We start from the raw sequence: 22,704 nt of genomic DNA on the forward strand, positions 1-22,704 counted from the left end.
GGAAAAGCTCTAGGAGCATGCTAGTTTCACTCTGCCATCTTGGCTCCACTGCAGATCTTCCTACTTTTACAGTTCCTTCATCATATCACATCAATGCTAGATTTTAAGTATATTTTGCCTAAATGTTTGGGAGAATATATCTAACTGGGAACAACTCAATGCATTCTATCTTGTCTTTACACTTACAAAGGGTTTAAAACATCCGTTTTCCCAAGAGCCATTTACTGCCAGCTCTAAAGGAAAGGATCTGTTACTTTTAGGAAGGTGAGTGTTGGCAATTTCTGGGTGGTGGTAGAGGCACTGGAGAAGAAGAATTCTTAGAGATCAATGGGAATCTGCTTTACCAATTTTAAAGGAATTGCAAAAACTCTTCCTTGTATGTTTCTCTCATGTGAGAAAAATTTCCCACTGCACTTCTTCCATCTACCTTCTCTTCGAGCATCCCCTTTTCTCATTCCTTTACTTTTTTTTTTTGGAAATCATTCCAACATAATTGACTCTCAAAGCCAGTTCTCTAGGAACATCAAATTCCTTGATACCAATCTCTGCTCTGAAAAAAATGGGGCAAAGGCCATACCTCTGCTCAAAAGATTTCAGCTCCAAGAGGCAACTTCTTTTTCCTCAAACAGAACCAAAAGTGGAAGAAAAGTCACTGTATTGGTCATGATCAAAAGAAACATGATCCTTCTTCCTCACTGACTTCCAAACCTGTGAACATGGAAATCCAGGGGGAGACCAGAACAGGCCAGCCCAGTTTCTTTGTGTGTTTCTGACCCTCTTTTGCTCCATCCAAGGAATGCCTTGGACAGTTGACTAGTCCATCAATTATTGAAAGCTCTTATGGACCCATGATTGAACAACTGACTGGTCACTGGATAATTAGATCATCAGGCCACCTTAGCTGTTCCAGTTTGAATTAGAATGTCCTCCCTCACCCCTCTCCCCACCATCCCCCTGAACTGCAACACATAGAAGTGTCCTTTTTTAGAGACACAAAGAAACATAAAGAAGGTCCAGATTTCAATCACTGAACAATGATGGCACCAGTAAGAAATTTCCTCTCTCTAGGACTGAGCTTTGCCATGGGTTTTTGTAGTTGCCAGAAAAAACATCAGACTGAGCAAGATTGTTGAAAATACACACAATTGCTTCGGGTCATTCTGATACCTCTGTTTCACATCTGGTTCCTCAGTCTTCAGAAGCCCAGGGATTCAGGCCCATTCTCAATCTTTCTATGAAACTGCTAGACAGAGACTTTCCATGTTGATGGGTATGGGGATTTTTTTCATTGAGTTTTCCCAAAGTATTTTACTCCATTTTGCTTGACTTGAGCATATGATGAACAGATTTTCAGCCTCCATGCATGGTCTTTTTCTATTTACAGGATATCAAACCACCCAGTTCACTTTTCTTAAAAAAAATGACATTTTAAAGATTGATTTTATTGGTCAGTTTTCAGTTGTGATTTTGAGTACTCTCTCTTTTCCCAACTCCTTGCCTGCTTTCCTCTGCCTCTCCATTTCCCTGTCTCTTTTGGCCCAGTTTCCATAGGATCAGCAAGATGAAAAATGGATACCCAGTGCAATGATGGACAACTTTTACCCATTTGTCATTTTTGGAAATGAAGCAATTTCTGTTACAAGAGAGTATAGTCATTTCTAAAATTTGGAATGAGATTTGGAAATGGAAGATGAGGCAATATGTGGCTGGCCACAGATCTTGTAAGGAGAGAAAAAAAGAGACTGGTTTACAATTGAGGGTTTTCTTAATCAGGAGAATAATCCTTCCACATGAGTTTAAGTGGTGAGTTTAAGTTAGGACCATTCTCAACCCAGGACTTTGTCATCAAGGAAAGATTCCCTTAGAGACCCAAGGCCACACCTGTATAGAGAGTGAGAAACTGAGGAGCGACTATTCCCTGGTGGAGAAGCCTGGTACACCTGGGCTCCATAAGTCTCTTTTTATCTCTGTTTCAGGTAACATTAAGAGAAGAGTCCTTCATATAAATCTTCCACTGCTAGAGAGATGTCTCTGCTCAACCAAGAAGGTCCCAGGCCAAAGCCAGAAGTGTCTCACTCCTTACAGACACTCAGTCTCACAGATCTGGCCTACCAATTCTTAAGGTTCTCAATTGCAGTTGGGCTTGTGTCAGCAAGCTATTCTCATTGTAGAATCCTATACATTTAGAGAGGGAAGGGCATTCAGTTATCATTATTTAGACTTAGCAGTTTTCTGAAAAGGAATATACAGAAGATGTCAGAGTGTTCCAGATCTACATCTTCTCAGGTAAGATGGACTATTTTCCTGATACTGTAGTTCTTGATTCTTCCCTTGGACCCAAGAAGGAGTCCTCCAACCCTCTCTCATGTGACACATTCAACTTGCCTATTATTTTCTCCTTAAGTCTTCTATTCTCTAAGATAATAGCCCCCGTGCCTTCAAGTGACACGATATCCATTCAGTCTTTAAACATTCTTGATGGCTTCCTTTAGAGCCTTTCCAATTTATTAATTTCCTTCCTAAAAGTTAGTGCTTGGAATACCACTACCAGGTCTATACCCTGAAGAGATCATGGAAAAGGGTAAAATTATCACTTGTACAAAACTATTCATAGCAGCTCTGTTTGTGGTAGCAAAGAATTGGAAATTGAGTGAATGTCCATCAATTGGGAATGTCTGAACAAATTGTGGTATATGTATGTTATGGAACACTACTGCTCTATTAGCAATCAGGAGGGATAGGAATTCAGAGAAGCCTGGAAGGATTTACATAAACTGATGCTGAGTGAGATGAACAGAACACTGTATAACACAGGGTTGATGATCAATCATTTTTAAAAATTTTATTTTTATGTAAGGCAATAGGGTTAAGTGACTTGCCCAAGGTCACAGAGCTAGGCAATTATTCAGTGTCTGAAACAGATTTTGAACTCAGGTCCTCCTGACTCCAGGGCTGGTGCTCTATCTACTGCACCACCTCTCTGCCCCTGATGATCAATCTTAATGGATTTGCTCCTTTCATCAGGGCAACAATCAGGGACAATTTGAGGGTATCTGTAATGGAGAATAACATCTGAATCCAAAAACTGTAGAGTTTATTTATTTATTTTTAGGTTTTTGCAAGGCAAATGGGGTTAAGTGGCTTAACCAAGACCACACAGCTAGGTAATTATTAAGTGTCTGAGACCAGATTTGAACCCAGGTACTCCTGACTCCAGGGCCGGTGCTTTATCCACTGCACCACTAAGCCGCCCCTAAAACTGTAGAATTTAAACAAAGGACTACTATTTTAATTTATTTAAAAAAAATTATCTTATGTAATTTTGCTATCTCATATTTTATTTTTTCCTTTAGGATATGATTTTTCTCTCAACACATTCAATTTTAATCAATGTATAGCATGGAAATAATGTAAAGACGATAAGACTGCCTTCTGAGGGGTGGGGAGGGAAGCAAAATTGGGGGGAAATTGTAAAATTCAATAAAAATAAAAGTTAGTGATTCGACACCATATCTCCCTCAGGATAAGCTTATCTGAAACTTCATCCTCAAGGAAATCAATTCAGGTTTGACACTCTCCACCTTCTCTGCATCTGCAGGTACCTCTCCCTTCTGGTAGATGATGTTATAGAACATTCCAAGTAATTCATCTTCTATCAGCCATTTTATTTGGTTCCAGCTCCACATACATATATCTGGTTCTACTGGTGCCCCATACTTCAGACTTTTCAGTTTTCTTTTGAGTATTGTCCTTCCCTATTAAGCTACTGGAGGGCTGGGATTGTCTTATTATTTGTATCCTGGCACATAGTAGGTGCTTAATTAATGGTTATTGACTATTGCTGCCCATAAATGAGCATAATATTCCACATAAGGTCTAGACAGTACAAAGTAGAGTGAAATTTCCTATGATTCAAATCTATATGTCTTTCAATTTAGTCCCAAGTCCAAGTTCACTCCTTTGGCTTCCATATATTTTGTCTTATATAATTATTTTTGAATGAACATCTTTATTTGCATTTATATAGATGCATATACATGCAGATATTTAGCATAAATTAATATTGTGTTTTGTCAAATACATTTTTCTGTATATGTAAATATAATTATGTGAATTTGGGGTATTTGTTTTTAATAATCTTTTTTTAACTTAAATAATATTTTAATTTTTTTTAAATAGAAAAGAGCCACAAAAATTTTACTAAAACATCTTCCCAGGCAGGGTCTCTCCTTGCAGGAAACTGGTTGGATGATCCTTTTACCCCCTAGATAAGGTTCTAAAGTTCTAGGGAAGAGGCCAGGAAAATGACAAATAATGGGCAAGTGTGGTACTCTTGGGATTCCCCTGGCTCCCCTGCCCCAACATCCCAGTCCCAGGGGAATCAATAAGGAGCTACAAAAACAAGGGCCTGGCTCTAGGTACAAATATCCACTCTGAGTGGGGGTTTAGATAGAAATTGTATCTCTGGTGGTGTTAGAGGGGAAAGATTCAGGGCTGTTTGGGGCTGGAAAAACTGACTTAAAACTTGCATGGAGTTAGGCAAAGAGTAAAAAGGAACCCAGCCATGGGGTTTACTACCAGCTGGAGTGAGACAGTGAGGGAAAAGACAGTGAGGGGGTTAAGGATGGGAGAGAAGAGGAGGGGGACCATATTTGAATCTCCCTCTCCCTACCCTGCAAACATCTCTGCTTTCTGATCTCCTAGGGAAAAATTAATATGCAAGGGACTCTGGGGTCCTCAGGCTGTTCAATCCACCCTTCTTACCCTCCCCACCCCAAAAGAAAAACACCAGGACCCAGGGACACCATTAGAACTCAGAAAACTCCTTGGTGCACTTCTCGTTGATGGAGATCCGGAGGTCCTCCTCACGATCATCAAAATTACTTGTGTCACCTGGGCCTTTGCACTTTGGTATAAGGGGAGCTTCCACCTTTCTCTGGTAGATGGTGATCCAGTCGGTGGTGGCGAACCATTTGTGGTTCTTGATGTCACCGACACCATTCTTGAGGTTCCCATAGCGCTTGGTGAGGTCCACTTGGAGCAGATTCCGAAGCAGGTCCTTTAAGTCGGAGCTGAAGTGAGAAGGGAATTGCACCTTCCCAGAGACAATCTTGACACAGATCTGGATGCACTGGTCAGCAAAGAAGGGGGGGCAGCCTGTAGCCATCTCATAGATCAGGACACCTAAGGCCCACCAGTCCACAGCCTTGCTATAGCCCTTGCTAAGGATGATTTCAGGAGCCAGGTACTCGGGAGTTCAGCATAAGGTCCAAGTTTGGCCCTTCACTCGCTTGGCAAAACCAAAATCTGTCACCTGGATATAGCCCTGTTGGTCAATGAGAAGGTTCTCGGGCTTCAGGTCTTAGTAGATCAGATCCAGTGAGTGAAGATATTCAAAAGTCAGGACAATCTGAGCTGCATAAAAGCCAGCAAGGAGCTCACTGAACCTCCCGATCCGCCGTAGGTGGGAGAACATTTCTCTACCTGGGACGTACTCCATCACCACGTACAGGTTTGTGTTGTCCTCGAATGAATATTCTAGTTGGACGAGGAACGGGAGGTTGATAGCCTGCAGGATAAGCTTCTCATTCATGGTGTGCTCAGTTTGTTTCAGTTTCACCACCTTCTGTTTATCAAGGACTTTCATGGCAAAGTAGTTCCCAGATTCCTTGTGCTTCACAAGTATCACTCGACCGAAAGAACCAGTGCCTAGAGTCTTGATTCCGTCAAATTGATCCAGCTGGGCTGTACTTTGCTGAGATGGACTTTCCCATTTCTTGAGGAATTCTTCTTTGGCTTTAGCTAGAAACTCTTTCACGCTCTCCTGCTCGCGGCCCTTCTTGGCGGTGGCCGCGTTCCCCTTCTCCGCGGCGCTGGCTCCGGCTCCTGCCGGCTCCCCCTACCCCACAGCCGGCTCCAAGTTCCCGGCTCCCGCATTCTCCCTCGAGCTCCGCCGGGGAACCAGAACCCGAGTCCGCGGCTGGCCTTGACGCCCCACGGTCCCGCACCCCACTACCCATTGGCCCCCAGCTCCTTGAGTGACGGCCCCACGCCTGGCGCTCTTTAATAATCTTTAAGTAGTTATTTTCTCAACACTAAACCATCCATGTATTTCTGAAATAAATCTAAATTTATCAAAATGGATCTTTTAATGTAGTAATGTATTTTTATAGGATTTTGTTTTTTAAAAAATTAAATATTTCTATAATTTTCCTTTGCTTCATTCTCTTGTTTTTGGTATCACAAATATATCTGATTCTTTAAAGTTGAAAGAATATTTATCTTCTTTGAGGGTAATTAACATACTGTATCATTGATGATTCTTGAAAGATTTAACATAATTCATCTGTAAATTTATCTGGAATAAACTTTTTTAAAAAATCCCCCCCCCCCTTTTCCCTGTAGTTTCTGATTTACAGCTAGTTCAATTTCACTTTTTGAGTTTGGATTTTTAAAATGTTTGTTTCATACATAGTGAATCTGGATATTCTATACTTTTATAGATAATCAAGTCTGATTTAAGATCACTTTTACCTTCATAAATTTGTGTATTTTAGGTTCTGACAATTTTTCTGATTTCTGTGATATTATATTGTTTGGTTCTTTTTCACTTTATCTTTGCTAAAGATTTATCAATTTTGATTATGTTTTTGAGTAATCAATTTTAGCTTTCTTTTCCTACTCTTTATTTCCTTCTCATTTTCAAGATTTCTGTTGTACTAATTTTATGGCTTTTAAAAATTTGCTCCATAGCAAATGATCTAATTTAAACCAGGTTGTGGTTGAGAAGCATTTTGTTCAGATTTCCATCCACCAGACCCCATCACAAGGTTACAGAGAGAGGACCAGGCCCCTCTGTCTGCTCTTCCTGCTCACTCTTTGCTCGGGTAGGGCTGCTGTAAGCATACTTCTTGTTCTTCCTTTGGTTGTCTGGTGAGGATCTATAAGCTTCATTACTTATTGTTTTAACCCAGGTTTCCTTCTCAAGTCTGTGCTGGGATCACCCTCTAAGTCTGCAACCCTTGGACATCAACCAGACTCACCTTTGGGGCAGCTAGTTGCAACAGTGAATAGAGCACCAGCCCTGGAGTCAGGAGGACCTGAATTCAAATATAGCCTCAGAAATTTAATACTTGTTTAGCTTTGTTAACTTTGGCAAGTCACTTAACCCAGTTGCCTTGAAATTTTTTTTAAAAAAGTAGTTCCCTTTGTTAAATAAGAACACATTGAATCAGGAACAGATTTTTTTTTTCCTTTGGTTTAAACAAACCTGGTTCCAACTATCCTTATAGACTTATTAAAAATTTCTTCTCTCCAATTATGGTCCAATCAAGTTATTTATACTTCAGACTGGACAGTTCATCTTCCTCTTTCATGTTTTTGCTTTCCCAACCACCAGGCCTGGAGTGACCGCCCTTCTCCAACTATTCCTCTTAGAATCACTGGTTTTCTTCAGATTCACAACTCTATTGCCACATGATTCAATTCTGCCAAAATCTAGTGCAATGCCTTAGATAAAGACTAGACCTCTCCAGCCAAAAGCTTTATTTCCCTAGAAGGAATACCAAGAAAGTTAGATCTGCCCACCCAGAGAGCTATTCATGTTGCTGAACTCAGGGTTTGATCTCAGGATATAAATGAGAAATCAAACCCAGACCATTCTCTTCCTTCCCAGATATGAAAATTTCAGACTTTTAACAGTGGCAGGATCTGCTGTAATTCTGGTAGAGGGAGGCATCCCAGGTAGGAGGAAGTTCAAAGGGTATTTTTGTAAGCATGTTTTGACAAAGTGATTGTTGCATAGGGAATGGGGGACACCATGATGTCTAAGCACTTGAGGTTCACTTTCTTGAGTGTAGCTGAGGAATGTCTATCATATGTCTTTTCCTAAATAATACTTCTTTCAATAAGAGGAATTTTGAGCTTTGGTTTGGAAAGTGAAGCTTTGGGGTAGCAATGATGAGTGTCTTTTTAATTTCTGGAGAGAGGAAAGGAAGGGTACTTAATGAGATGACCCATTCAATAAAAAAGAGAGCTTACTAACATATATTTCTTCTCTCCCTTACACTAGTAGTTGGTTGGTTTGTTGGTACTTATCCTTCATTATCAAAGAAAACCAAAATAATATCACTAGGTTTGAGACAAATTACAGTGTGTTCAACTATGACTGATTAGAGCATACAAACTCAGATTGCTCTACCAAAGGTTGGGAACAAATATTCCATGTGAACACATGGGGCACATACTCTAAACTTATAGATGTCACATTTCCTTTGAGCTTCTTTAATTCTGTCTTCCTCAAACAGTACAGTACCCTCACTGATGAGGGCATGCCAATGCTGGGCAATACTGTGTCAGTTTTGCATGCTGTACAATCATTTCTAAAGTTCTTCAATAAAACCTCCAAGGTGTCTCAGTATCACTTTTTCTTACTCACTTGTGAGTGCTTCCCCTGTATGAGATCTCCATAAAATAGTTTTTTTGGCAAGCCTGCGTCTAGCATTCTAATGTATCCAGGCCACTGTACATGCACTCTCTGTAGCAATGTTGAAATGTTAGGCAGTATAATTCAAGAAAGGACCTCGGTGTCTGGTATCTTTTTCTGCCAAGTCATCTCCAGAATCTTCCTAAGACAATTTAAAGGGAAGTGATTTCATTTCCTGACATGACACTGGTATATCATCCATGTTTCACAGGCATATAACAACGAGGTCAGCACAATGGCTTCAGTTTGCTAGTCTATCTAATACCTCTTCTCTCTCACACTTTCTTTTGGAGCCTCCTGAATACTGAGCCAGCTCTGGCAATGCATGTGCCAACCTCATTGTCAACATGTAGTTCCTTGGAAAAGACACTACCAATGTAAGTGAACATGTCCACTGTATCCTCCATTTGCTGTAATAGGTGGTTCCATATATGGATGGTGTGGTGCCAGCTGATGGAGCACACGTATTTTCTTGGTGTTAATTGTTAGAGCAAAATTAAGATAAGCAGCTGAGAACTGATCTGTATTTTGTTGCATCTCAGATTCAGAAGCTGCACTGATTTCACAATCATCTGCAAACAGAAGATCATGCACCAACACTTCCTCCACTTTTGTCTTTGTAGTCTTTTCAAGTTAAAAAATTTGCCATCAGTGCAGTAGATGACCTTGAGGCCGTGTTCATCCAGGGAAGGTGTTTCATAACACAACTGAAAACATCATTCTAAAAATTATGGGAGCAAGGACACATCCTTGTTTCACTTCTTTGGTGACTGGGAAATTTCAAGAGCATCATCCATTTTCCAAAACCTAGACATTCATATTGTCATGAAATTGACGTACTGATGAATTTCTCTGGACAAGCAAATTTTGATATAATTTTCCTTAAACCCCCATGACCGACAGTATCAAAGAGCTTATCTACAAAGTATATAGACCTCTGCTCTGTTCCTGGCATTTTTCCTGATCATATCTACAAATATTGACTATTCCTTGACCCTTTCTGAAGCCATATTGGCTCTCAGGGAGGTGACCATCTTCCAGGTGAAGGATCAGTCTATTGAAAGTCTCTAGCAAAAATCTTGCCAGTAATGACTAAAAGAGAAATACTCCTGTGATTGTCAGAGGACAATCTATTTCCTTTACCTTTAGAGAGAGTTACAATGGAAGCATCCTAGAATTCTTGGGGGATAACGTCTTTATACTATATAACCTGGAAAATTTCACTCAGTTTTTGCACAAGCCATGGACCCCAACACCTTGTAGATCTCAGTTGTAATGGAAACAGTACATGTGTTTTGTGAAATGAAAGGAGCATAATGGCTTTCAAAGTCTCCTTTTCAGTTGGAATTTCAGGTAGGGCCTGATTGGTTTCAACTTCAGGTAAATGATCCATGGCTTCTACTATGCTTGCTGATGGTCTATTAAGAACACCACAGAAGTATTCAGCCCATCTCTGTATAATGATGTCCCTTTCCTTAATCAATGTGAATACATCAGCACTTTGTAGCTGAGATTCACCAAATGTCTTTGATCCATAAATAAACTTCAGGGCATCATAAAAGCATTTAAAAATTATATATATTATATATAGTAATAAATTATATATAATAACATATTTTATTGTTGCTGTGTGCATAAAATTGAATTTTATCTGCCTTCTTACTGAGTCAGAGTCCTGCATCACTCTTGTACTTTACTTTTGATGGAATTAAATGCTTCCTTTTTAGAAAGGGATGAACTATCCTGCTGGTAAATCATATGGAGTTCTCATTTTTCATTTAGTAGCTTCTGTATTTTCCCACCATTTTCATCAAACCAGTCTTGCTATTGGCAAGTGTCCTGGCCCAGGTGAACAAATGCAGGGGTGCTTACCAGAGCTCTGAAACCTGCCTACTCTTTTTCTGCTTTACTGTTACCAACTATATGATGGCTCAGTTTTTCCTCTTACTACTAAATGAAACATGACAATATAAGTGGATAAGGACATGGAGAAGATTCTTCTTAAAATCTATTTTGGCTTTAATTTCTTTTTTTTCAAGTCTTTTTTAAAAATTTTAAGTTTTTTTTTTTGCAAGGCAATGGGGTTAAGTGGCTTGCCCAAGTCCACACATCTAGGTAATTATTAAGTGTCTGAACTCACATTTGAACTCAGGTACTCCTAACTCCAGGGCCGGTGCTCTATCCACTGCACCACCTAGCTGCCCCCCCCCCTTTTTTTTTAATTTTTAAAGATTTATTTTAAGGGTTTTTTTTTCTCTTCCATTATTCCCCAGCCACTTGGCATCACCTCAATCTCTAGTTCCTTGTCACCAGAAAAGAGTTGCTATAACTATCCCTATACATATAGATTCTTTTCTTCCCCTATTTCATCTCTTCTGGAATGTAGGCCTGACAAAGGCACTACTATACCAAAGGGAAGGCATGGTTTTATAGCCCTTTGAGCATAGATCCAAATTGCTCTACATAATTATCGAATCATTTTAAAATGTCTCCAACAGTTCATCAATATCTCAGTTTCCCCACACCCCTTGCAACATTTGTCATTTGCTCCTTCTGTCCTATTATTAGCCAGGAAATGGGGAAAATAGGGAAAAGATGGTACCTTAGAATTGCGCCAACCTGCATTTCTCCTAACAATAGGACAACTTTTTCAATTGATAATTTATTTTATTTTTCTGATTACATTATGAAAGTTTTTCAATTCTTCCACATGCACACTTTTTAAGTTAAATGATTTCCTTCTACCTTCCCTTCCCATCTCCTCCCCCCAGCAGTGAACATTCAAGTGAATATTGCACATACACATTTATATTTAACATGTTTACAGATTAGTCATTTTTGGTATGAGGAATTAGGATTAAGGGGGAAAAGAAAGAAATCCATGAGATAGGATAGAAATAGATAAGAGAAATTTTTAAAAATTGAGTATTTATTCAGATTCTGCAGGGGGGTTGTTTTGTTTTGTTTTTCTTTCTCTGGATGGGCATAGCTTTGCCCACAGGTGGTCTACTAGGGTTTTTTGTGCTCTCTGAGCAGCTGAGAGGAGCTACATTTATCAAGACTGATAAACTCACAATATTGTTGTGATAGCAACCCTGAGAGTAAATTAAAGCAACCTATCAGACCTATCTTTTAGTCTTTCAGTTAAAAGAATAGAATGGAAATGTGACAAATGTTTAAGAGGATGTGGAATAGTTGGGACACTTATTCATTGTTGGTGGAACTATAAAATTGCTTAACCATATTAGAGAGCAATCTGAAGTCAAACCCAAACAGTTTTTAATCTACCTTTCCCAAAGACGATTGATGATGATATTTGTCCTTTGTTCTTGAAGAAAATCCTACCATCATGGAGGTGATGCCATGATAAGCATGTGAATCAGATCTGAGTGAAAGGGTGCTGTGTTTAGTCACTTTCTCCTCCAGAAGCATAAGGTTCCATTGACCACATATGAATGCAAACAACTGGAATGGCCCAAGATGTGGAGCAATCAACCTTAAGTGACTTGCCCAAGGTCCGATGCCAAGACCACAAAGAACAAGAGCTGGTTTTGCCTGTGAAGTATTTTGCTGGACCTTCAATTGATACATGTAGAGGCTGACCAAAGAAACAAGTAGGGGGTGGGAAATGAGGGTGTGTGTGTGACTGAGAGAGGGGGAGAGAGTGAGAGATTGGGTGGGGGGGGGGGGAGAATCACTATGCTAGGCAGGCATTAAGAGAGCAAAACAAGATCCTAGGAAATAAGAGATTTATGCATGAAGTGGTCCTTGAAATTTAATAAGGGACAATTTAAAAACAAACAGGGAAGGAACCAATTTCAAGGGCAGGGACTGAGGTTGTAGGCCCCCAAGGATCCCAAGAATCAGTTTAAACCACAGAAGAGAATAAAGTAGTGTGTTTATGCCTGTATTCAATTTCATGAATACTTTTTGTTAAAGAAACGATCCGATCCATAAGAAAGGCATTGCTATGCTTCCTGGAGCATCCTGTATGTTTTTGAAATGGACATAGTGGTTCATGTTGATCTAGTCTGGGGATAGACTGAACTCACCTCAAGTTGGGTGCTGAGGCTCCCAGACACCATTCCTTCTGAATCCAGGCTCCCTGTGTAGGCAGTAAAGTAATTAAAGTGACTCCATTATATTAAGTTCCTTGATCTTGGTCTTGGTCTTTCTCTGCCTTGGGTCCAGCCTTTGTGGACTCACATGTCTAACAAAAACCAAAGCTTTTACTAATGAAGCTCACCCCTAACCAAGATTCTAATTCTATGCCTTTCTGATTACCAGGAATCAGCCTGGAGCCCTGGAAAGTTCTTCTTTCTTTACCTCTGAAATTAAAAAAAAAATCATCTGTACCCATAATTAATCCCAGGTTGCCTCCCTTTGTGATCATACTCTGGGGGACTGCTGTTTTTAACCTTTATCATGAAACTGTTCTAACTTTTTTCCTGTGGAACCTGGATTTGATGCAGAGCCTACTCGGGTCGGGCTGTGCTCCTTTACAGACTGAGCTGGGGAGGGAGAGTGAAGGCTCTCCCTTGTCCCCCTAGGGAAGGGACTGGCCCACAGGGTTTTGCAGAAGTGAGATCCCACTGGAGTTAAAAGGAAAAGAGCAGACCCTGCCCTCAAGGTAGGCGCTCCAGCCCCCAGAAAGAGGGAGCTGAGCCTGGAGGGTCAGACTGGAACCCTCCCTAGATTCCTTCTGTCCCCCTGCCCCAGGAGGCAGAAGGGGCTTAAGATGTGGGTCGGCGGCGAGCGCATCAGGGCTCTCTGCAGCTGCCCTCTGCCCCTGGCACGCGTCGGCTGGACAACAGACCAGGCAGGTGCCAAGCTGGGATGGGGAGGCTCCGCACGAACGGCGGGGGAGCCTCAGTCTGGAGGACCAGGGCCGAGATGGCGCAGAAAGCGGTTGTGGCTGGGGAGCAGGAGCTGAGGAGGCTGGAGGGCAGGCCCTGCCCCTGGCAGGGAGGATCCCTGGGTGCCCGGGGTGCCAGGAGCACCAGCTCCTGCAAAGGGGGGCGCGGGGAGGAACTGGCCCCTCGGTGCAGGGGGGCCCGGGGGCCGGAAGGCGAGGCCCTTGGACCCCCCCGGGGGATGGGCTGGAAGGCCGGACACGTGGGGCCTCGGGAAGGCTCCTGGCTGGGAAGGGGGCGGGGCTACCTCCGGGGAGGGGGCTCAGCACGAGGGCCGAGGAGACCCCGTAGCAAGGGCGGCCAATGGGAGCCAGGGCACGTGGGGGGCGCGCTGCGGCGCCGACCCGCCCGGGGCCTGCAGGGAGCTCGAGGGAGGGCGGGGCCTCGGCGCGGACTTCCGGCTTCCCGGTCCCGGAAGCACCGCCCGGAGCAGCCCCGCACCCTCCAATCAGACTCAGGACTCCAGGCCCCAGAATGCCGCTGGGCCGCGAGCCCCGCCCCCACGCTCCTCCTCACGTTCAGCTCTCCGGGCCGCCCACCTCCGCCTCGGCCCCGCCCAGCGGGCCTCTCCTGAGAGCGCCCCCCACGGCCCCCCGGGAGGAATGGGGCCCCCTCGGCGGCTGTGGGGTGCCTGGTAAGCCGCGGCCCGGGGGGTGGGTCCGGGGGGCCGAGCCGCCGGGGGAAGGCCCCGGGCGGCTGCGGGGTGCCGGAGCGGGTCCGGCCCCTCGGACGCCCGAACAGCCGCCGCCCCGCCGCGTCACGGCCGCAGTCTCCGGCCCGGCCGCTCGGCCTCGGCTTTTTCTCAGACTGCCGTGGTTGGGAAACCGCTTTCGAAGAGGGGCCGGGCCGGGATCGGGCGCTTTAGCCCAAGAAGCCCTGTTGGGCTTCGCTCGCTTTGAGACCAGGGAGCGAGCTGGGACAGTGCGGCGGCGCGCCACGGGCTCGATGGCGCCAGAAAATCCAGCAAGAACTCTGAGAAAAGAAGAAAACGGCCCCGAGAATCGGCCTTTCCGGTGGAGGGCGTCGGGGTCGTACCCGCGGGGCCTTCTCTTGAGGCACATCTCAGCCAGGGGACGCGCCAAACAAGCTGGCCACCAAACCAGGCCCAGACGCGTCCGGCGGACCTCCAGATCCAGGGGGCACAGCCTTCTGTACTGTAAGGAATCAAGTAAGAGCCGTTAGTTAAAAGGAAATAATACACCATAAGGGAAGCTGATTTCTAATTGGCTGAAAGATGCAGAGCTTTCCAAGGGGAAAGAACAAAATCTGTGGTTTTCTGAGTTCAGCAAAGGATACCTCCCACTCCCCAAAGTTTTTATAAAGAATCAAAAGGAAGGGGCGGCTAGGTGGCGCAGTGGATAGAGCCCCGGCCCCGGAGTCAGGAGGACCTGAGTTCAAATCCGACCTCAGACACTTCATAATGACCTGGCTGTGTGGCCTTGGGCGAGCCACTTAACCCCATTTGCCCTGCAAAAACCTAAAAAAAAAAAGAATCAAAAGAAAATGAAAATAATACCTGATTGATTATGTTTTGCTGTTTAATCATTTTCAGTCATATTTGAGCTGTGATCCTTTTTTTGGCAAGAATTCTGTTGTAGCTGACCATTTCCATCTCCTGCACATTCCTCCCCCCCTGTTCGTTTATTTGTTTTTTGCAAGGCAATGGGGTTAAGTGGCTCGCCCAAGGCCACACAGCCAGGTCATTATGAAGTGTCTGAGACTGGATTTGAACCCAAGTACTCCAGACTCCGGGCCGGTGCTCTATCCACTGGGCCACCTAGCTGCCCCTCCAACTCATTTTCTAGATGACAAACTCAGTCAAAGAGTGAAGTGACTTTCCCAGGTTCATACATCTAGGAAGTGGACAAGACTGAATCTGAACTCGGGTCTTCCTGACTCGGGACCCAGCTCTCTATCTATTGAACCATCTATCTGATCCAACTAATCATTTTGGTACAATTTTCATAAAACACATATGTTTTGCTTGAGACAAATTGAGAAAACTGCTTTTATCAATCTTTGGAACTGACTGGTTCCTTCTCAGTAGAACTGAAGTCCTCAGGTAGAGTCTCTAAGCCCCAGATAGAGTGGTTCCTGTTTCCCATCCACATGGAGCAAAATTTTCTCCCAGGACAGAAATGAGATTTAGACTCAAAAGTGAATAGAATAGAACTGAGCTGACTGCAGAAGTGAGTCACTAAGTGGATACAGTATGGTTTACTTACTTCCACAATTAACCACTTGTCCTAATTTCAGTTCCCTCAGTTTTCTCATTTGGGAAATGGTCATGAGATGGAATGTCTAGGCGGAGCCAAGTCTCCAGATGGGAAAGGGATGAAGATAAGGATTCTCTGGGACTTTATCCTCCTTACAATGGTGGTTCTGGGAGGAACCAGCCAATCAGAGGAAGGGGTCACAGGGAGACTAGAATGACAGATAAGACTAGAGTGAGCATCCAGGATAGGGAGTTTCTGGGACTTTGTAGACAAAATTTAGTCGGAGAGCCAGAAATTTAAGGTGATAGAAATAAGTTGGTTCTCTCCCCTTTCTTTGTAGATCCAGCACTTAGCAGAATTCCTTTCATATAGTAGGCTTATAGATGCTTGCCAATTGACTGACTACATTCACTATCCCATTTAAGACCAGAACATCCTCCCTGTCAAATCCATTTTAAAATAACAAGGCCATGATTTTATAATCAGACAGGAAGAAAAACATTACATAGAAAATAAAACCCATTCATTTTTCACATAGACAGTGAAAGACAGGATCAGATAGAATATGATACTGTGAAAATCAAAGGTGATTAGAGTTGATCTCAAATCCAAAGCTTTCAAACTGAATATGCTTCTCAAGGATCAAAGAGGAACATTTAAGAGCCCACAGTAATTTGAAGAATTGGGAGAAAAGCCCCAATCTTAAATCAGCTTTTAAGATGGAAATTATTTTTTTAAAAGATGGAAATTATTAAGACCACAGATATCTGTATTCTTCAAACAACAGAAAAATATTACAAGGTACTAAATTATATGAAAATTATAAAAGATGTCTTTTTTAAAAGGAAAATGTGTTGAAAGTTGAACTTTCATGGAACTCAGAGACCTGGCCTAGAAGTCAGGAAGGACCTGGCTACAAATCTTTTATTGACAATAAGAGAATCGGAAAATTAAAATTAAAAAACAAAGTTTGAAATTATAAACAAAAAAGTTGCTGGCACAAAATAATATTACATGCAGGTAAAAGAACTGCAGTTGATGAATATAAGAGTGGAACACTTATGGGTATTATCAAGACAAGGGCAATGTGTTTGTCTCCTTTTACTGATGAGTATAATTGAGAAACATGAATTGAAGAATTGGGATGTTACGGCATTGGAGGGAACATCAGTGGTTATTTTGAGATCACATAGGATTAAAGCAGGAATTAAGGCGTGGAGAAAACTATGTCAAGTACTGGATCTAAGGGAGATGGGGAAAGATTATATCAGGAAGCCTGGAAAATCTGGATTGTCTGCCATATTGTGGATAACATGAACATCCTGAGAGACAGAGGTTCATAAATGATGGGTGTTGACAAAGGACAAAGATAAAAAGTATTGGGGATGGGCAGTTAGGTGGTACAGTGCACAGAGTATCGGGCATGGAGTCAGGAGGATCTGAGTTCAAGTTTGACCTCAGATCATCGATATATCAGTGTAGCTTTGTGACCTTGGGCAAGTCACTTAATTATATCAACAAGATAATCAGGAAAGAAATAAAAGGAAGAAAGAAAGAGGAAGGAAGAGAAAAGAAAAGAAGACCATTGAGGAGAAAAAAAATATTCTGAAACCCCAACTCCAGTAGAATTATGTAATGGAGGCCATGGCAGAACATGTAGCTGCTACTGGAAAATGTGATGAAGGAAGGAGTTTCATTTGGTGAGAAGTAGATCTCGGGGAGTGCTACAACATGAAGGGATTAAGAAGGGAAGAGGTTTATGATGAAAGGAAGATTGTTTATTATGTAACAGACACTCTAAAGCAACAGAGAGGAAGGCAGGATACATGTTTAGTTGGACATTGGTGGGAGTTGTGAGGTACAGAGGAATGAGGAAGGAGATACATGATATGGATGAGGGAGTGCTATTTGGAAATTAGGAATTCAGGATAACGGGTTATTCAAGATAAAATGAGTAATGGTGTTAAAAACATTTTACTGTTAATTTTGCTATTAGTTTAGTAAGCTCATCAGTGAATGACAAGATGACTGCTGAAAGGTGATTAGATATGTCTGTGGGGGTGGCTAGGTGGCTCAGTGGATAAAGCACCAACCCTGGAGTCAGGAGTACTTGAGTTCAAATCCGGCATCAGACACTTAATAATTACCTAGCTGTGTGGCCCTGGGCAAGCCACTTAACCCCATTTGCCTTGCAAAAACCTAAAAAAAAACCCAAACAAACAAAAAAAAAAAAAAAGAAATGTCTATGTGAGTTTTTACTCTGACTTTTTATGGATAAGTTGAATTTCCTCATCTTGGGAAGTATCAGGAAGCTCTTCTCAGAACAAACATAGATAGGTGTGAGAGTCTGTGGTCCTGCACAGAAGAAACAAATGGAATGTCCTATTGTCCTGGCCCTATTGGTATACTTGCTCTTGCAATTGGTTAGAATTTTAATAGAATTAGCAAGTAATGATGTAGAATGATTCCTGCTCACTGGAATCTACTTTATTCTTTCCTGACTGCTTCTGTGTAACCTCAACAAAATTATGTAAGACTTGTAAAGAAAGACTCAGTCAAGTAACCCATCACTGGATGCAAGCATGGAAAAGATTTCTACAGAAACTATGTAGGACCTTTCCTTTGGTACTCTGGTATGTACTTTGGTACACTGCAGGAAATCAGTGTGTTGAATGGGGAGAACCTGGCTTCATTGAAGGTGTCACAGATGTTCCTGATCAGGAAAGCCACTATGAAGCTGCAGATGGCTAGGAAAAAGTAGAAGACAATGACAGAATCCTCATTACAGCCAATTATTATGTGATCTGGTTAAAAGTGTGAATCTTTTTTTTAGGTTTTTGTTAGGCAATGGGGTTAAGTGGCTTGCCCAGGGCCACACAGCTAGGTAATTACAAAGTGTCTGAGGCCGGATTTTAACTCAGATACTCCTGACTCCAGGGCTGGTGCTCTATTCACTGTGCCACCTAGCCGCTCCAAGAGTGAATCCTTATCTGGGATAGGGGGAGAGAGTACCAACCAGATGCCACAGAGAATCACTTGTACCCAGAACAGATGATTGCAATTGAATTGGACAATATATATTGCATCCACATTCTACTCTGCTCCCAAGTATTATAAGCTTGAAAACCTGGAGTATAATGGTGATTTGGACCAAAACGGAGTATATGAATATAGTGAACACAATCCCAAAAGTTATTTGTCTAAGGAGACTGATGGCTGAAGTAAGACATCCAATGAAGAGCAAGGAGAAGAGGAAACAGAAGTTGAGGGAGATGAGGAGATATAGCTGAGAGTTCAGTTGTTGACTTTCACGGTGTACCTTGAAACTTCACAAATATCCAGAGAACCAGAATTGTCATTAGAGAGATCAGTCTCATCCTCAGAGATTCAGAAACATCCAGAAAAGTCACAACCTTGAGGAGTCATCAATATCTTTCTTTGTTTGGATATCCATCTTCTGGGAACTTCATCCAATGTTTCATATCCACAAAAGACAAAAATGTTCTTAGGATGTTTTAAACACCAATTTATCCCCATTTCCATACAGCAAATAGGTACATCTGGTCAAGGTAGTATCTCTTGATTCAAAAAGATGTAATATTTCACTCATGCTGGGAGATGGTCATTGATAAACAAATGACTGTCAAATCTGGTGACACTAAATATGATTATCAGTTTCAAAGCTGATATAATTTTTCTTTCATTTCATTCACCTTTTCTAACTTAGTACAAGCTTATCCTATACATCTCTTGTCATAGCATAATGAACATAGACCCTGAAGTCCTTTTATTCTATTTCCTCAATCTTTTTAACATTAAATCTGTTGTAACAATCATTCTACATTGTCTGAGCTACCCACTGTGGGTCAGGTGTTTGAGATGAAAACAAAAAGAATGAAGCAATACTTACCCATGAGGTCTTTACATTCTAATCAGATATAGCTAAGTTTCCTAACCAGTCTTATTTTAATTGTCTTAATAGGGATATCCATCAAATTTATATGCTTCCATACTTTGTGTCTAAGTGTGGCAGTTACATGAGTAAATCATATTATCTACTCATACTAAATTCAGTAATAAAAACTGGCCTAATTACTTCATCTGGTGACAGTATACTTCAACTCTTCACTAGGTGTAAGCAGTGTCACATCTCTCGAAATGACAGGAAGTTGGAGAATTACATAGCTATCACTGGATAGCTATGGGTCTTGGTCTCATTTTCAAGAGTTTGTAAAATTCCAAATAGCTATATAGCATATCTTGATAGTGGAAAAAGAACACACTACTTGAGATAAACTTCAGAAATATATTAGATTAGTTGGGCAAGAGTAGAGTGCTAAGCTTTGATCTTCATTACATACTAATTCTCCCTCCTTTGACCCAGGGAGCCTTGTCAATAGTGAAAGATCAAGAGGACTTGGACAGTAATCTGGAACAAAATAATTTTGCATAAGGAGAGAGTGAAAAAAAGAGAAAGAATAGAATATATATGGAAAATAGTATGGAGGGAAATAGAGTTACCAAACATAAAAGTGGGGAAAAATTGCAGCATTTCTCTGATAAAGATCTCACTTTTAGATAGAGAATTGAGTTAAATTGATAAAAACAAGTCATTTCCTAATTGATAATGTTCAAAATATACAAAACAGAAAGTTTTAGATGAGGCAGTCAAATCTCTCTTATGAAAAAATTCTATAAATCATTATTGATTAGAGAAATACAAATTAAGACAATACCACCTTATACCTCTCACATTGCCTGTTATATCAGCAAAGGAAAATGACAGCTATTGGAAGAGATGTGAGAAAATTGAGACACTAATGGATTGTTGATGCAATTGTAAACTGATTCAACTAATCTATAGAGCAATATGTAAAGGACTATAAAACTATGTATACCCTTTGCCATGGCAATACTCCTATTAGGTCTTTATCCCAAAAGAGATTTAAAAAAAAAACCCAAAGGAAAATTATACCCTTGTACAAATACATTTATAGCAGCTCTTTATATGGTGGCAAAGAATTGGAAATTGAGGGAATGTTCTTCAATGGGGGAATGACTGAACAAGTTGTAATATATGATTGTCTTGGAATATTATTTGCCAGAAATTTTGAGCAGGATGATCCCCACAAAAAGCCTAGACTTAATTAAACCAAAGTAAAGTGAAATGAGCAGAACCAGGAGAATATTTTACACAGTGTCAGCAATATTTTATGATGACTTAGCTTTGCTCAGTAATATAATGCTTCATGATAACTGAAAGGTTTTTTTTGTTGTTGTTATTGTTTTTTAGGTTTTTGCAAGGCAGATGGGGTTGAGTGACTTGCCCAAGGCCACAGAGCTAGGCAATTATTAAGTGTCTGAGGCCGGATTTGAACTCAGGTCCTCCTGACTCCAGGGCCAGTGCTCTATCTACTGCACCACCTAGTCCCCTATTTATTTGTTTTTCTGACAACAAGTAATGGTAGTTTTTACCAATCATATTTTTTTGCAAGATTTGGAGTTTTACATTTTTCTCCTTCCCTCCCTTCCCTTCACTCTCTGCTGACAGAAAGCAATCTGATGTAGAATCTACATTTATAACCATGCTAAACATAGATCTATATTGATCATGTTGTGAGAGAAGAGTCAGATCCAAATGGAAGAAAACATTAGAGAGAAAAAAATGAAATAATGCAAAAAACAATTTATAAAAATTGAAGATATTAAGCTTTGGCCTTCATTTGAATTCTGCATTTCTTTCTCTGAATATACGTGGTATTTTCCATCGGAAGACAAATTGACTTTCATTATTGTACTGCTCAAATGAACAATTGCATCATGGCTGATCATCACCCCAAGTTGTTGTTAGTGTGTATAATGTTTTGGATCTGCTCATTACCCTCAGCATCAATTCATACAAGTCTTTTCAGGTTATTATGAAATCCCATTTTTCATAATTTCTTTTTTTTTCTGCAAGGCAATGGGGTTAAATGACTTGCCCAAGGTCACACAGCTAAGGTTATTATTGTTTGAGACTGGATTTTAAGTGGGGTCATTCTGACTCCAGAGCCAATGAGCTAACCACTGTGTCACCTAGCTACTCCCCCCCATAATTTCTTATAGAAAAATAGTGTTCCATCACATATATTTCACAATTTGTTCATCCATTCTCCAGTTGCTGGGCATCCCTTCAATTTCCAATTCTTTGTCACTACAAAAAGAACTGTTATGAAGTGAGATCTGGATGCTAGTCCCATATGCAATTTTTACCCTTTTCTTGATCTCTTCAGGATACAGACCCAGTAGTGGTATTGCTGAGTCAAAGGGTATTCACATTTTTATTGCCCTTTGGGCATAATTCCAGATTGCTCTCCAGAAATGCAACATGACTAATATTCTAATATGTTTTGCATGCCTACACATCAGAACCTATATCAAATTGTTTACTTTCTTAATAAAAGAAGAATAGAAGGAGCTAAAAATTTAAAAAGGAATGTTAAAATTGTGAAAACATAATTGGAGAAAATTAATACTAAATAAATATCTTTTTAAAAAAATACAGGGAACTTTCTTTGATTTTTGTTTCTAGTACTTCATATAATGCTCAGAACAAAGGAAATTCCAGGTGAATGTTTGTTATGTCCCTAATGGAAATGTCTGCTATAGAGTCTGTCCTTCCCTCCAAAGTCCTTGGATGTTACCTATATCCTTACCATATTGTTTTATGTGATGTAGATGGGTGTTTCAACACAGGAAGAAAATGCAAACTGATACCTAATGTAACCTAAGTGCCAGGTCCAGAGGGCATCTTGCACAGAATCACTAGTCTCCTTTCACTTCCATATCCTAAAAAGCATCTGTTTGAAGGTTCATATACACCTCTATAATTGAGGAATTAGGTATATCTTAACCTCCAAGATCTAAAAGTACCCTTATTTCTGGAATAACTGGGATATCTTTGCTCCTTTTTGTTCTGTGGCATCACCACCCTCTTACATCCCTGAGTACTAGCATCAACTTCCTTAACTGAGTTAAATTATGAAAAAAGAAATTCCAAAAAAGCAATACTGGAGAATTATTCAATATTCCTTATTCTAACCTTCTTGCA

The 22,704-nt window shown here is 41.1% G+C and overlaps 2 protein-coding genes and 2 pseudogenes across 3 annotated transcripts in view; 1 reads left to right on the forward strand and 3 right to left on the reverse strand.

Moving 5' to 3' along the window:
* Positions 1 to 4,203: 4,203 nt before the first annotated feature.
* On the reverse strand, positions 4,204 to 5,915 carry LOC141497204 (cAMP-dependent protein kinase catalytic subunit alpha pseudogene; annotated as a pseudogene).
* On the reverse strand, positions 5,363 to 6,020 carry LOC141499639 (cAMP-dependent protein kinase catalytic subunit alpha-like). The gene is made up of 2 exons (XM_074202305.1): positions 6,009 to 6,020; positions 5,363 to 5,899 (listed from the first exon to the last, which is right to left on the reverse strand). The coding sequence occupies exons 1-2, from the start codon at positions 6,018 to 6,020 to the stop codon at positions 5,363 to 5,365; spliced, it is 549 nt and encodes a 182-aa protein (XP_074058406.1).
* A 7,896-nt stretch (positions 6,021 to 13,916) lies between these two features.
* Positions 13,917 to 22,704, reverse strand: part of LOC141499640 (vomeronasal type-2 receptor 26-like) — an 841,716-nt pseudogene continuing 832,928 nt past the window's right edge.
* The window catches only part of LOC141497137 (uncharacterized), an 88,093-nt gene continuing 79,444 nt past the window's right edge, over positions 14,056 to 22,704 (forward strand). The window contains exon 1 of one of the 2 annotated variants that reach the window (XM_074199778.1): positions 14,056 to 14,566. The gene's annotated coding sequence lies outside the window, so the exon portion shown is untranslated. The remainder of the gene's footprint in view (positions 14,567 to 22,704) is intronic. The other variant, XM_074199777.1, reaches the window with a different exon arrangement.

The sequence above is a fragment of the Macrotis lagotis genome, chromosome X, assembly GCF_037893015.1.
Source record: "Macrotis lagotis isolate mMagLag1 chromosome X, bilby.v1.9.chrom.fasta, whole genome shotgun sequence".
In the NCBI taxonomy this organism is placed as follows: domain Eukaryota; kingdom Metazoa; phylum Chordata; class Mammalia; order Peramelemorphia; family Peramelidae; genus Macrotis; species Macrotis lagotis.